Below are 12,207 nucleotides of genomic sequence, written 5' to 3' on the forward strand. Positions count from 1 at the left end.
GCTATGAAAAAGAGCCAAAGGAAAAAGAGGAGAATGAGTAGGAGAAGAAACCAACAGAGACAAGGAAGACAAGTGAAGGTTAGAAATGGAAGATTCCATTTCTAATCTTCACTTGATTGGAGCAGGGGTGAAATTCAGCAGGTTCTGACAGGTTCCGGAGAACCAGTAGTGGAAATTTTGATTAGTTTGGAGAACCGGCAAATACAACCTCTGGCTGGGCCCAGAGTGGGGAGGGAATGGAGATTTTGCAATATCCTTCCCCCAGGAGTGGGGAGGGAATGGAGATTTTGCAGTATCCTTCCTCTGGAGTGGGGAGGGAATGGAGATTTTTTAATATCCTTCCCCTGGAGTGGGGTGGGAATGGAGATTTTGCAGTATCCTTCCTCTGGAGTGGGGAGGGAATGGAGATTTTGCAGTATCCTTCCCCTGCCACGCCCACCAAGCCACGTCCACAGAACTGGTAGGGAAAAATTTTGAATTTCACCCCTGCTCCGGAGCCTGGGGAGGGCAAAAATGCCCCTCCCCTATGGTGCAGGAGGCCAACTAGGCCACTCCCGCCATGACCACGCCCACCCAGCAACTGGGCAGTTAACCCCTTGCTAAAATTTTTGAACACGGGTAGTTTTTGATTTACAGCTATTCATTTAGCGATCGTTCGAAATTACAATGGCACTGAAAAAAGTGACTTATGGCCCTTCTTCACACTTTTCATACTTTTCACACTGTGGCAGCAGCCCCACGGTTACGCGGTCAAAAATTTGGACTCTTGAGAAATGGTTCATATTTATGACGGTTGCAGTGTCTTGGGCAGTGGTGGGTTTCAAAATTTTTTACTACGGGTTCTGTGGGTGTGGCTTGGTGGGTGTGGAATGGCTTGGTGGGCGCGGCTTGGTGGGTGTGGCAGGGGAAGGATACTGTAAAATCTCCATTCCCACCCCACCCCAGAGGAAGTTTACTGCAAAATCCAAATAGCCTCCCACCGGCCAGTACGCTCCCATAGAGAGGGGCTCCTCCGGGTGCTGTCGGCCAAACAATGTCGACTGGCGGCCCCTAGGGGGAGAGCCCTCTCTGTGGGGACACCTACGATCTGGAATGAGCTCCCGCCGGAGATACGGAGGATCCCGGATCTGCGCACCTTCCGTCGCGCGCTTAAGACTTTTTTATTTCATCAAGCTGGCCTGGCCTAAATCTTCTCCCCTTTTTAAATGTAAATTTTAATTTGTTTTTAAATTATGGGGTATTTTAAATTCAGCCAAATTATTTAGTTCATTTTTATTTATTTTAAATTTTTGTATTTATGTGTTTTATTTTGTGGCTGTTCACCGCCCTGAGTCCTTCGGGAATAGAGCGGTATAGAAATTTAATAAAATAAAATAAATAAATAAATAAATAAAATAAAATCCCCATTTCCTCCCGATCAGCTGGGACTTGGGAGGCAGAGAATAGATGGGGGCGGGGCCAGTCAGAATTTTTACTATGGGTTCTCCGAACTACTCAAAATTTCTGCTACCGGTTCTCCAGAACTGGTCAGAACCTGCTGAAACCCACCTCTGGTGTTGGGGTGATGTGACCTACGGGCAAGCAAAGACAATGGGAAAACCAGATTCACTGAACTATGTTACTAACTTAACTGCTCTGATTAACTTAAAACTGTGACAATAGTTTTATTGATAGGTTTAAAATCGGGCAAGACTCACTTAAAAAAAAAGTCTTGCTTAACAACATGAATTTTGGGTTCAGTTGTGGCCGTAAGTCACAGACTACCTACATAATACTGTAAAGAATCATACAGTAGTGGCTAAAATTGTGGAAACCTTTTGGGAAAAGTGTATTTTCTAAAACTAACTAATACCACCACTTTTTTTTTTTTTTTGGAGTAGTACCATAAAATTACATATCAGTTTAGAAGGATAATTTAATCAAGAATGTAATGCAATAACTTTTATGAAGGATTTGCTATTAGAATAGCAGTTACAGTATAAAGAAGAAAAATGAAGCACATAGAAAAAATGAGATATGCAAAATTATCACCATAGAAAAAACGAGATATACAAAAATCATCACCATGTCAGTTAATAGTTGGGTAACCTTTAGCAGGAATTACAGCCTTACAACGTCTTCCCATGGAGTGAACCAAGTCTTTTAGTTCTGCAGCTTTTATAATGTAAGACCAAGATTGCTTCTATTAACTGGATTTTATTGCTGGGTTGCTTCTGATTAACAAGTTTCTTTAGTCAGCTCCATAGATTTTCAATTGGGTTACAGCAGAGGTCTTCAAACTTGGCAGCTTTAAGACTTGTGGACTTCAACTCTGGGAGTTGAAGTCCACAAGTCTTAAAGCTGCCAAGTTTGAAGACCTCTGGGTTAAGTTCTGGACTATTCCCAGGCCATTCCAGCAGTGGAATAGGATTATCTTGAAACTCCCAAAAAATAGTGGTGTTATTAGCCATCAAACCTCAAAAATACACTTTTCCCAAAAGATTTCCACAATTTTGGTCGCTACTGTAGTTGCAACCCAGGGCAGCAGAAAGTTGTTCATTGGAAATATTAGTTTCAAGTGGATTTTTCTCTTAGATTCAGCTGTCTGGCTGAAATTGGGAGCCATTTAGAAGATGCTTAGGAGTTCGGTCTCTGCTGACATTTAATAATTGAGCCGACAGATCCTCGGTCCATGTGGTATCATTTCACCTTTGGCACAAGAAAAACATTTTGACAAAACCCAGTCAAGCATTCAGTATGGGGGCAATTGGATGTCTCCGGAAAAACAGCCGAAATGGAATGAATGCTTGTGCTTAGTTCGAAGAAGAAGCCGAGGGAAAAATGATTGCCATCTGTCAAATATCTGAAAGGCCATTGTGGAAAACGTGGAGCCATGCAACTTCAAGGAATAGACCAATTTTGTAGGGTGCAAGCAGTGGTGGGTTCCTGCCGGTTTGGCCTGGTTCGGCCGAGCCGGTAGCGGTGACGATATGACATCACTGAACCGGTTCTCCCCCCCCCCACATTATTCTTACCTTTTATTTGGTCCCACCCCAATCTACTGCTGCCTCCTGAGTCCCAGCTGATGACTAGAGGGAAAAAAACTGTTTAAACTCTTGCGGCGGGGCTTCAAAGAGCCGTCCTATAGCTGATCAGTGTTAAAAGCAAACAAATGAGTCGGGACGTAAGTGCGAGGACTGGTCGTAAGTGCGAGGACTGGTCGTAAGTGCGGGGACCTTCCAGAAATGACTCTGACCAGCTAGCCATGCCCACCTAGTCACATGACCTCCAAGCCACACCCACAAAATAAGCCATGCCCACAGGACCGGTAGTAAAAAAATTTAGAACCCACCCCTGGGTGCAAGTGAATGTGAGCTTTCGTTTTTCAATCAGCCGCCACCCCCAGATTAATTAACAAGGTTGCCTTAATTAAACCACACAAGGATGATTGCACAGCCAGTACAGGTAGTTGTTGTGACCCAGGCCCAAGTAGGTAGTAATCGATGCAAACGGTTCCAAAACAAACAGGCCTTATTAGAACAGCTGAGAATTAACTCATTCTCAGCGTAGTCCAAACTAAATTAAAACAAACTCTTCATAGCACAAATTCTTCAGTCTAATCACCAACCTTGGTATAATTAGGCAAACTGCCAAAGGCTTCTCTTGGCGAAAGTTCAAAAGCAGAAGACTCCGACAAGAGATAAGTGCAGCAATACTATCAACGTTGTTTTCCGACAAAGAGGCCAAGAGCCTTTGCTGGTCTTTTAAGCCTTACGGGAGGGGCCAATCATCTCTTGGCCCTACTCCTGAGTCGTCCTCTTTGCTTTAGCTGCTCTTGCCTTCTGGCAGCTCTTTTCATACATGCACTAGGAACAGGCTCCTCCTGTTCCTCTGCCTCTCTGCTGTCAGCCTCTGGAGGCTCTGGAGTCCACACATCACTCCCTGATGGCCCTGGCCCCATCTCTGCCTCCAACGCAGAGTCTCATCCGGGCCTTCCCCAGCCTCCAGGACTGGCCCATGTTCTTCCTCAGCCTCATCGCTGTCCATCTCCGCTGCCAGCTCCAGAGGTTTCTAGCGAACCACAACAGTAGTCCTTGATTTACAACAGTTCATTTAGTGACTGTCTGAAGTGATAATGGCAGTGAAAAAGTTACTTACGACCGTTTTTCACACTTATGACCGTTGCAGTATTCCCATGGTTACGTGATCAAAATTTAGGTGCTTGGCAACTGACTCATATTTATGACCGTTGCAGTGTCTTGGGGGTCATGTGATCCCCTTTTGCAACCTTCTGACAAAGCCAGTGGGGAAGCCAGAGCCACTTAACAACAGTGTTACCAACTTAATACTGTGCACTCATTCACTTAACGACCGTGACAAGAAAGGTTGTAAAATGGGGCACAATTCACTTAACAACTCTCTCACTTAGCAACAGAAACTTTGGGATCAATTGTGGTTATAAATGAAGGACTATCTGTAATTATATTTAGATCTTCACTGACAAACTGTCTGAAATGTGGTAATAATGAGAGGAAATATCAGGGTTCCAATGGATGCCCGAATTAAATCATGAGCCTCGAGCCAAGCTTCAAATCCAGTTATTTATTAGGAGCTTCATGCCGGCAGGTTCCAAGTGAAGCCAACTCTGACCCCACGTAATTTACGCCCCAATCATGACCCTGTTTTCCCCCTCCCCCCAGGGTGTGTCATCAATCACATTCGCCAATGGAGCAATTTTGCGGGTTGTAGAGATCACTCCCCTCCGGCCGCTGTGGGTAACCCTGGGAGACAGCCTTGAGAGATATATATCTGGAATGTTCTTCTATTTTTGGCTGCCTTGCTGCTTCATCGGTTTCCCATCCCCCTTGCCTATGGCAACTCGAGAGCAGGCCCAGGGATGCTTTGCGAGTTGACATACAATTCAGATTGTCCTTTGAGCTTCTTAACTGTGCTCCAATCACCTCTGAAATTAAATCCACCCAGTTTGCTGCTGGTTAGGTATTCAGGCGTGATAGTTGTATACACTCTGTTAAACCTCCTTTCTTTTCTAAGAATGCTTGTGGTCTCCATTTGGAGCAACGCCCCTGGAATGGAATCCAAACTGAGATTGTTTGTGACCAATGCCACCATCCCATTCATTTCATTAAAAGAAACTTTCCTTAAAAACAACAAACCTGGCAGGTGCCAAGGGTGTGTGCGATCCATGGGCGCATTCCCAGCCTTTCTCTCAAAAGAAGACTTTGTTTCGTTTTATGAATGAGTTCCTGGCAAAGAAGAAGGGATCCATTGAAACTCTTTTGACGCTGAATGGTGTCTGGAAACGCATTATCGGCCCATATATGGTGGTGCTTTTTAGAATTCTTCTTGTTTTAGGGAACATTAGCAATTAGAACCGGGAAGTGGGGGGAGAGGAATCATTGCAAAGCTGCCTGTAAAGAGCTTTGGCTAAGCAGTCTCAATTACTTGCCAGACTCGGCGAGAGAAAAAAAATCAAATTAAGTGGCTTTTTCAAAAGCAAGGCTCAGTGATTGGTCATAAAGGAGAGCAAAGACACAAAGGGAAAATAGAAGTCGTGCTTTATTCCTTGGTTGTTGTTTTTAATACGTTGTGGTGCGAATTACCTTAATTGTACGGATGATTAAGGATGGTTGGGATTCTGTTTTTTTTTTTCTCTCACCGAGATTGCACTTGCCCTCTGTTGAACCGCAAGAAAAAAATAATAATAGTTGGGACACACAAGTTAAAAGCAAGACTTTTTTTTTTTTTAATAATCTTTATTTACATTTTCCATTAAAAAATAAAGACAACACATCATATAAATAACAAACAAGACAACACAACAACAACAACAAAAACCAAGCATACCTATAAGTAGTACTTTAATAACCTAATATTCGGTACTGTATATCTATATTATATTCCGGAGAAGACAGAACAACTTGTATACCTTTACACATCAATTAGGTCTATCCGACCTCACTTTACTTGTATAGTATAAGTTTCTCAATAGATACAATTCCTCATCTAGTTTGGGTTATAATTTCCTCTTCTCTAACCACATATAAAATTTTTCCCAAGATAAACATGTTTGTGTTTGGTCTCTGTCTTTTAGTTTTTTAGTCAATTTATCTGCTTCCGCACATTCCAAAATCTTCTTTATAATTGCCTCCTCCGATGGGGTATTTTGATTTTTCCAAAGTTGAGCGTACGCCAATAAAGCAAGACTTTTTTTTTTAATTCACTTTTAGGAGAGCATAAGGGGCGATCGTGAATCTCAGCTTTTGGGTGGTTGTGATTTTTGGCAAGGGAAACAAATTTGGCACCCGCTCTTGGCTGTTGTGAGTCACGTTTGGTTCCTGCTGTCCCGTTTATGGGGCCCCCGCCAAGTCCTTTTCTCCAATATATTCTTTCTTTGGTGCAGCTGGGCTTTTGATCTCGCTTTAACTCGCACAAACACGGGTCGACCTTCGCACAAACCCACCTGTGGACAGGGCTTGCAAGCTGTGTGAGTGTTTTCGGTGCCTCAAGATCTTGGACTAAACTCGCTTTTGACCATCGTGCTGTTTTTTGTTTTGAAAGAGAGAAGATCGGGGGGAGGGGGGGAAAATGCAGCTAGCAAATAAATATTTGCGATATATAACCCAAGACTGTTAAAATCAAGGGTAAGCTGCAGGTTAGATAAAATAAAGCAAGGAGCTTGGAAACTGCCCCATCACTTCAAGGATGTTTGTGATGAGTTTTCTGCAGATCAGGAAAAAAAATAACAAAATATCAACGTTGGAAGGGACCTTGGAGGTCTTCTTGCTCAAGGTGGAGACCCTCTACCATTTCAGACAAATGGTTGTCCAATCACTTCTTTAAAACCTCCAGGGATGGAGCACCCACAACTTCTGAAGGCAAGCCATTTCACAATTTCATTGTTTTCGCTGTCAAGAAATTTCTTCTTAGTTCTAGGTTGCTCCTTTGCTTGATTAGATTCCATCCGTTGCTTCTTGTCCTGCCTTCAGGTGCTTTGGAGAATAGGTTGACTTCCTCCTGTCCGTGAGAACCCTTCAAATATTGGAAGACTCCTATCATGTCACCCCCTAGTCCTTCTCTTTGTTAGACCAGACATACCAAGTTCCTACAACCATTTATTATATGCTTTAGCTTCCAGCTCCTTAATCTTTGATTCTTCTGAAAGCCAAGAAATTTATAGGAATAAATCCATGAAGCCCAGAAACCAAGACAGACGTTATCTTTGAAAGCTTCACTTTATTATAAACAAAGACATCACTCCCAGTTTTCTCACTTCTCTCTTGTGTTGCCATATGGTGGTCTTGGAAGAGTTGCTTTCAGACTTTTGAAAATCTTTCCCATGGCGCCAACAAGCTGATTGCGTAACTAACCATAGAACTAATTTCTGCTTTGTTTAATTGGCCAAGTGGCTATTATGAATCTGATGCTTAGCATTTTATAGGACATGCTCTCCCAAACTTGGTGTCTCTGCATTTAACAGATTCATTAACATTTGTTTTAAGGGTTTGATCCTACATCGCTTCCGCAGAAAAGCTTTTCCAAAATTCGAAACCAGTCCCTGATGCTTGTGATATCTTGACATCAACTGTGTTCAAGAGCTGAACTGATTTTATTTTGATGTTCGGGTGTAATGCATTTGAAACTGCAGGAAACCCTCTCTCCCTCCCTTCTTTCTTCCCCCTCCTTCCCCTCCTTCTTCCTTCCCTCCCTCCCTCTTTCTTCCTTCCTTTTTCTTTCTTCCTCCCTCCCTCCTTTCTTTCTTTCTTTCTTTCCTTCCCTTCTTTTCTTCTTGCCTTCCCTCCCTCCTTCCTTTCTTCCCTCTTTCCTCCCTCCCTCCCTCCCTTCTTTCTTTCTTTCCCTTCTTTTTTCTTTCTTTCCTTCCCTCCCTCCCTCCCTCTCTTCTTTCTTTCTTTTCCTTTTCTTCTTTCCTTCCCTCCCTCCCTCCTTCCCTCCCTCCCTCCTTTCTTTCTTTCTTTCTTTCTTTCTTTCTTTCTTTCTTTCTTTCTTTCTTTCTTTCGTTTCCTTCTTTCCTTCCCTCCCTCCCTCCCTCCTTCCTTCCTTCCTTTCTTCCTTTCCTCCCTCCCTCCCTCCCTCCCTCCTTCCTTCCTTCCTTTCCATGCAGCTTTAGATTTATTTCTACATTTATTTGCAGGACTTTAGGGCTTTAGGGCTTTCAAAGAGAAGGTGGCTTGCTAAATTTTTGTACTCCTCATAGCATTCGTTGGGATTCCCCCGCCCCCCCCCCTACATAATCAGATAAACACATGAAACTTCAAGTAAGCATGTTTGTATATGGGTTCATATAGCATGCAATTCAGGGAATCTTTTGTCCTTTGCATGGAATCAAGTGGACTTTTCTATTGAGCGAGTGTTGCAAGGTTGGTGAATCTGAAGATCATTGTGGATCATTTTCAAACTGGTTTTGTAGGACGGCAGCACAGAAATGCCCTTCATTTGAACTGTGTTTTTTTTTTTAACCTGGGTCTTTTCTAAAAGCACCGATGCGTGAAAGAGAATGTCTCCAGCCAGCTGTTAAGCAAAATTAGTTTTTCAGTAGAAGGCAACAGATTGCTCTGCTGTTTATCAATTAATAATGATAAACTATGGGGTGTATTGAAATTATTGGTATAAAGCTGCAAGACAGAGGAAAAACCAGATGTATTATCTTGGCCAATGCCCGCCTACAACTTTATGGAATAACAGGAGAGAATCTTGTACGAGGCCTAACTGGACTTGTAAATCCAATATTGCTACAGTTGGCTAAATGCTAATTAAAATACATGGTGCATTTGAGGTTTAATGCCTTTATCTCTGTAAATCCTTCAGCAAATCTGCCACATAGGTCAATTCAGGCAGTCCTCGATTTACAACAGGTCATTTGACCGTTCGAGGTTACAACGGCACTGAAAAAAGTGACTTTATCTTTATCTCCATTCACACCCCACTCTAGGGGAAGGATATTGCAAAATCTCCATTCCCACCCCACTCTGGGGCCAGCCAGAGGTGGTATTTACCGGTTCTCTGAACTACTCAAAATTTCCGCTACCGGTTCTCCAGAACCTGCTGGATTTCACCTCTGCTGAGAATGTCTACAGATTTATAGATGGATAGGTTCTCTCTCTCTCTTCATCATGTCCATTGCCTCCCTCTCTCTTACTTGTATAATTAGCCAATTATATCCTCCGCATCCTCACAGAACAGCTCAATATCTGTGCATTATCTTGATGCGGGGATTTTCTTCCCTCTTTCAGGGTTACCTGTCCGAAGGCCTGGTGACCAAATGGTATCGATCTCCCCGCTTGCTCCTTTCGCCCAACAACTACACCAAAGCTATTGACATGTGGGCAGCTGGCTGCATCCTGGCAGAGATGCTTACGGGAAAGATGCTTTTTGCTGGTAAGTGTCCAATTTTTTTTTTAAAAAAAAAGTAATTCTTTTTTTTATCAATATGCTTAATTCCCCCTTTAAAAACTCTCGCAGCTTTCTTTTTGTGTTGCTTTTTTTTAAAATGGCGCGTCTAGGGAACAAATGCATGGATTGCTTCTCCCCTCCCCTCCTTTACATCTATAAAATGGCTGCGGACTGTAGATTCTAATAAACATCTGGACATCCAATTTGTGTTATGGGGAAAAATAAGTTTCTGGTCATTATCTGGGAAATTCAGGTAGCCCTCAACTTACGACCGCGACTCAGCCTGAAATTTCTGTTGTTAACTGAGACATTTGATAAGGGAGTTTTGCCCCATTTTACGACCTTTCTTGCCACAGTTGTTAAGTGAATCACTGCAGCGGTTAAGTTAGTAAACCGGTTGTTAAGTGAATCTGGCTTCCCCATCAACTTTGCTTGCCAGAAAGTTGCAAAAGGTTTTACATGACCCCAGGACACTGCAAGCAGTGGTGGGTTGCTACCGGTTCTCCCCGGTTCTTGCGAACCGGTAGTGGAAATTTTGAGTAGTTTGGAGAACTGGTAAATACCACCTCTGCCTGGCCCTGCTCCCAATCTATTCGCTGCCTCTCGAGTCCCAGCTGATCGGCTAGAAGGAAAAAATCAGGGTTCATTTGACAAAGAAGAGGAAAAAAACCCAAGACACCTTAGCTTTAAATTGAGAATCCAAGAAGCCTCCCAACTGATCGGCTAGAACCGATCCGCTCCTTGTAAACCGCTCGGTGGTGGTAGATTGGCAATTGAGGCCAAGCTGCCTGAAAGCAGTTTCCGATGCTTTCGGTGGTGGCAGAGCGGCAAAAAACTGTTTAAACTCTTGCCGCGGCACTTCAAAGGGCCGCCCTATAGCTGATCAGCCGTAAAAGGCAGTGTGGTGGTAGACCAGTGCGCTCCAAAAACAAATGGGTAGACCGGTACGGCTGTGCAAGCAGTTAAAAGCCTGGTAGACTAAGTACCTCTGCTAAATCCTAAAGAATTGCTTGTCACATGACCATCAAACCACGCCCACAAAATAAGCCACGCCCCCAGAACCGGTAGTAAAAAATTTTAGAACCCACCCCTGACTGCAACCATCATAAATATGAGTTGCCAAGTATCTGAATTTTGATCACATGATCATGGGGATGTTGCAAAGGTCATAACTGAAAAACAGTTAAAAGTCATATTTTTCAGTGCCATTGTAACTTTGAACTGTTGTAAGATAGGGCTACCTGTACAGATAGTCTTCGACTTATAACCCACAATTGGGACCAGAATTTCCATTGCTAAGCAGGGTGGTTCTTATGCAGTGGTGGAATTCAATTTTTTTTTACTACCAGTTCTGTGGGCGTGGCTGGGTACTGCAAAATCTCTATTCCCACCCCACTCCAGAGGAAGGATACTGCAAAATCCCCATTCCCTCCCCACTCCTGGGGGAAGGATACTGCAAAATCTCCATTCCCACCCTACTCTGAGGCCAGCCAGAGGTGATATTTGCCGGTTGTCCGAACTACTCAAAATTTCCGCTACCGGTTCTCCCGAACCTGTCAGAACCTGCTGAATAGCACCCCTTTTCTTATGTGAGTCACACTCAATTTTACAACCTTTTCTGCCAGCGTCAAGCAAATTACGGCAGTTATTTATTTATAAAATCTATAGGCTACCCATCTTACCTCCATACTAAAGAGAAGTATTAAATTAATTGTGTGGTCTTTATGCAAATCCAGGTTCCGTGATTGATTTTGCTGGTTGGAAGCCAGCTGGCAAGCTTGCAATTGTTGATCATGTGACCCCGAAACAATGCAACCATTCTAAATACATGCCGATTGCCAAGCGCACAAATTTCAATTGCGTGACTGTGGGGAAGTTGTAAGTGAGGAACGGGGCTGAAACGGTGTTCTCAGCGCCATTGTAACTTTGAACGGTTGCTAAATGAAAGTTTGTTAAGTTGAGGACTGTATTTCTTCCCCCTCAACTCTGATCTGACATCATCCAACATCTAGAAGGAAATAGTCCAGTGGTGGGTTTCAAATATTTTTACTACCGGTTCTGTGGGGGTGGCTTGGTGGGGGTGGCATGGTGTGGTGGGCGTGGCTTAGTGGGCGTGGCAGGGGAAGGATACTGTAAAATCTCCATTCCCACCCCACTCCATTTCCTCATTTCCTCCTAATCAGCTGGGACTTGGGAGGCAGAGAATAGATGGGGGCGGGGCCAGTCAGAATTTTTACTACGGGTTCTCCGAACTACTCAAAATTTCCGCTACTGGTTCTCCAGAACTGGTCAGAACCTGCTGAAACCCACCTCTGAAATAGTCCCTGGGTTGGATCCCTCTGTGGGTTTTCCCTTATGCCTTCTCTCTGCTGAACACCTAATTTCTTCCATATTGTCTTATGTCCAAGGATGTTTACCCATGTAGTATGGGTATTATCCTTATCGTCTTTTCTACTATCTTCTCCTGTTGGTATCTTATTTTTATGTTACTTTCTTGTTTGTATATATGCTGAGAGCTTATGCACTGGGGATTAATTCCTTTTATGTCCAGTCACACCTGGCCAATAAAGCTGTTTTTGTTCTGTTCTGTTCGGTTCTGTTCGGTTTGGTTCCATTCCATTCCACTCCACTCCACTCCACTCCAATTCTTTATTCTGTTCTGTTCTGTTCTGTTCTGTTCTGTTCTGTTCTGTTCGGTTCGGTTCGGTTCGGTTCGGTTCCACTCCATTCCATTCCATTCCACTCCACTCCACTCCACTCCACTCCACTCCACTCCACTCCACTCCACTCCACTCCAAT

At 43.5% G+C, this 12,207-nt stretch overlaps 1 protein-coding gene across 1 annotated transcript in view; it reads left to right on the plus strand.

Annotated features, from left to right (window-relative positions):
• The window catches only part of MAPK4 (mitogen-activated protein kinase 4), a 117,060-nt gene that overhangs the window by 75,428 nt on the left and 29,425 nt on the right, over positions 1–12,207 (plus strand). Inside the window, exon 6 of the mRNA XM_060690752.2 lies at positions 9,249–9,393. Within this exon, the coding sequence (XP_060546735.2) occupies positions 9,249–9,393 (145 nt within the window). The remainder of the gene's footprint in view (positions 1–9,248; positions 9,394–12,207) is intronic.

The sequence above is a fragment of the Pantherophis guttatus genome, chromosome 2, assembly GCF_059756535.1.
Source record: "Pantherophis guttatus breed Tessera chromosome 2, ASM5975653v1, whole genome shotgun sequence".
NCBI lineage: Eukaryota > Metazoa > Chordata > Lepidosauria > Squamata > Colubridae > Pantherophis > Pantherophis guttatus.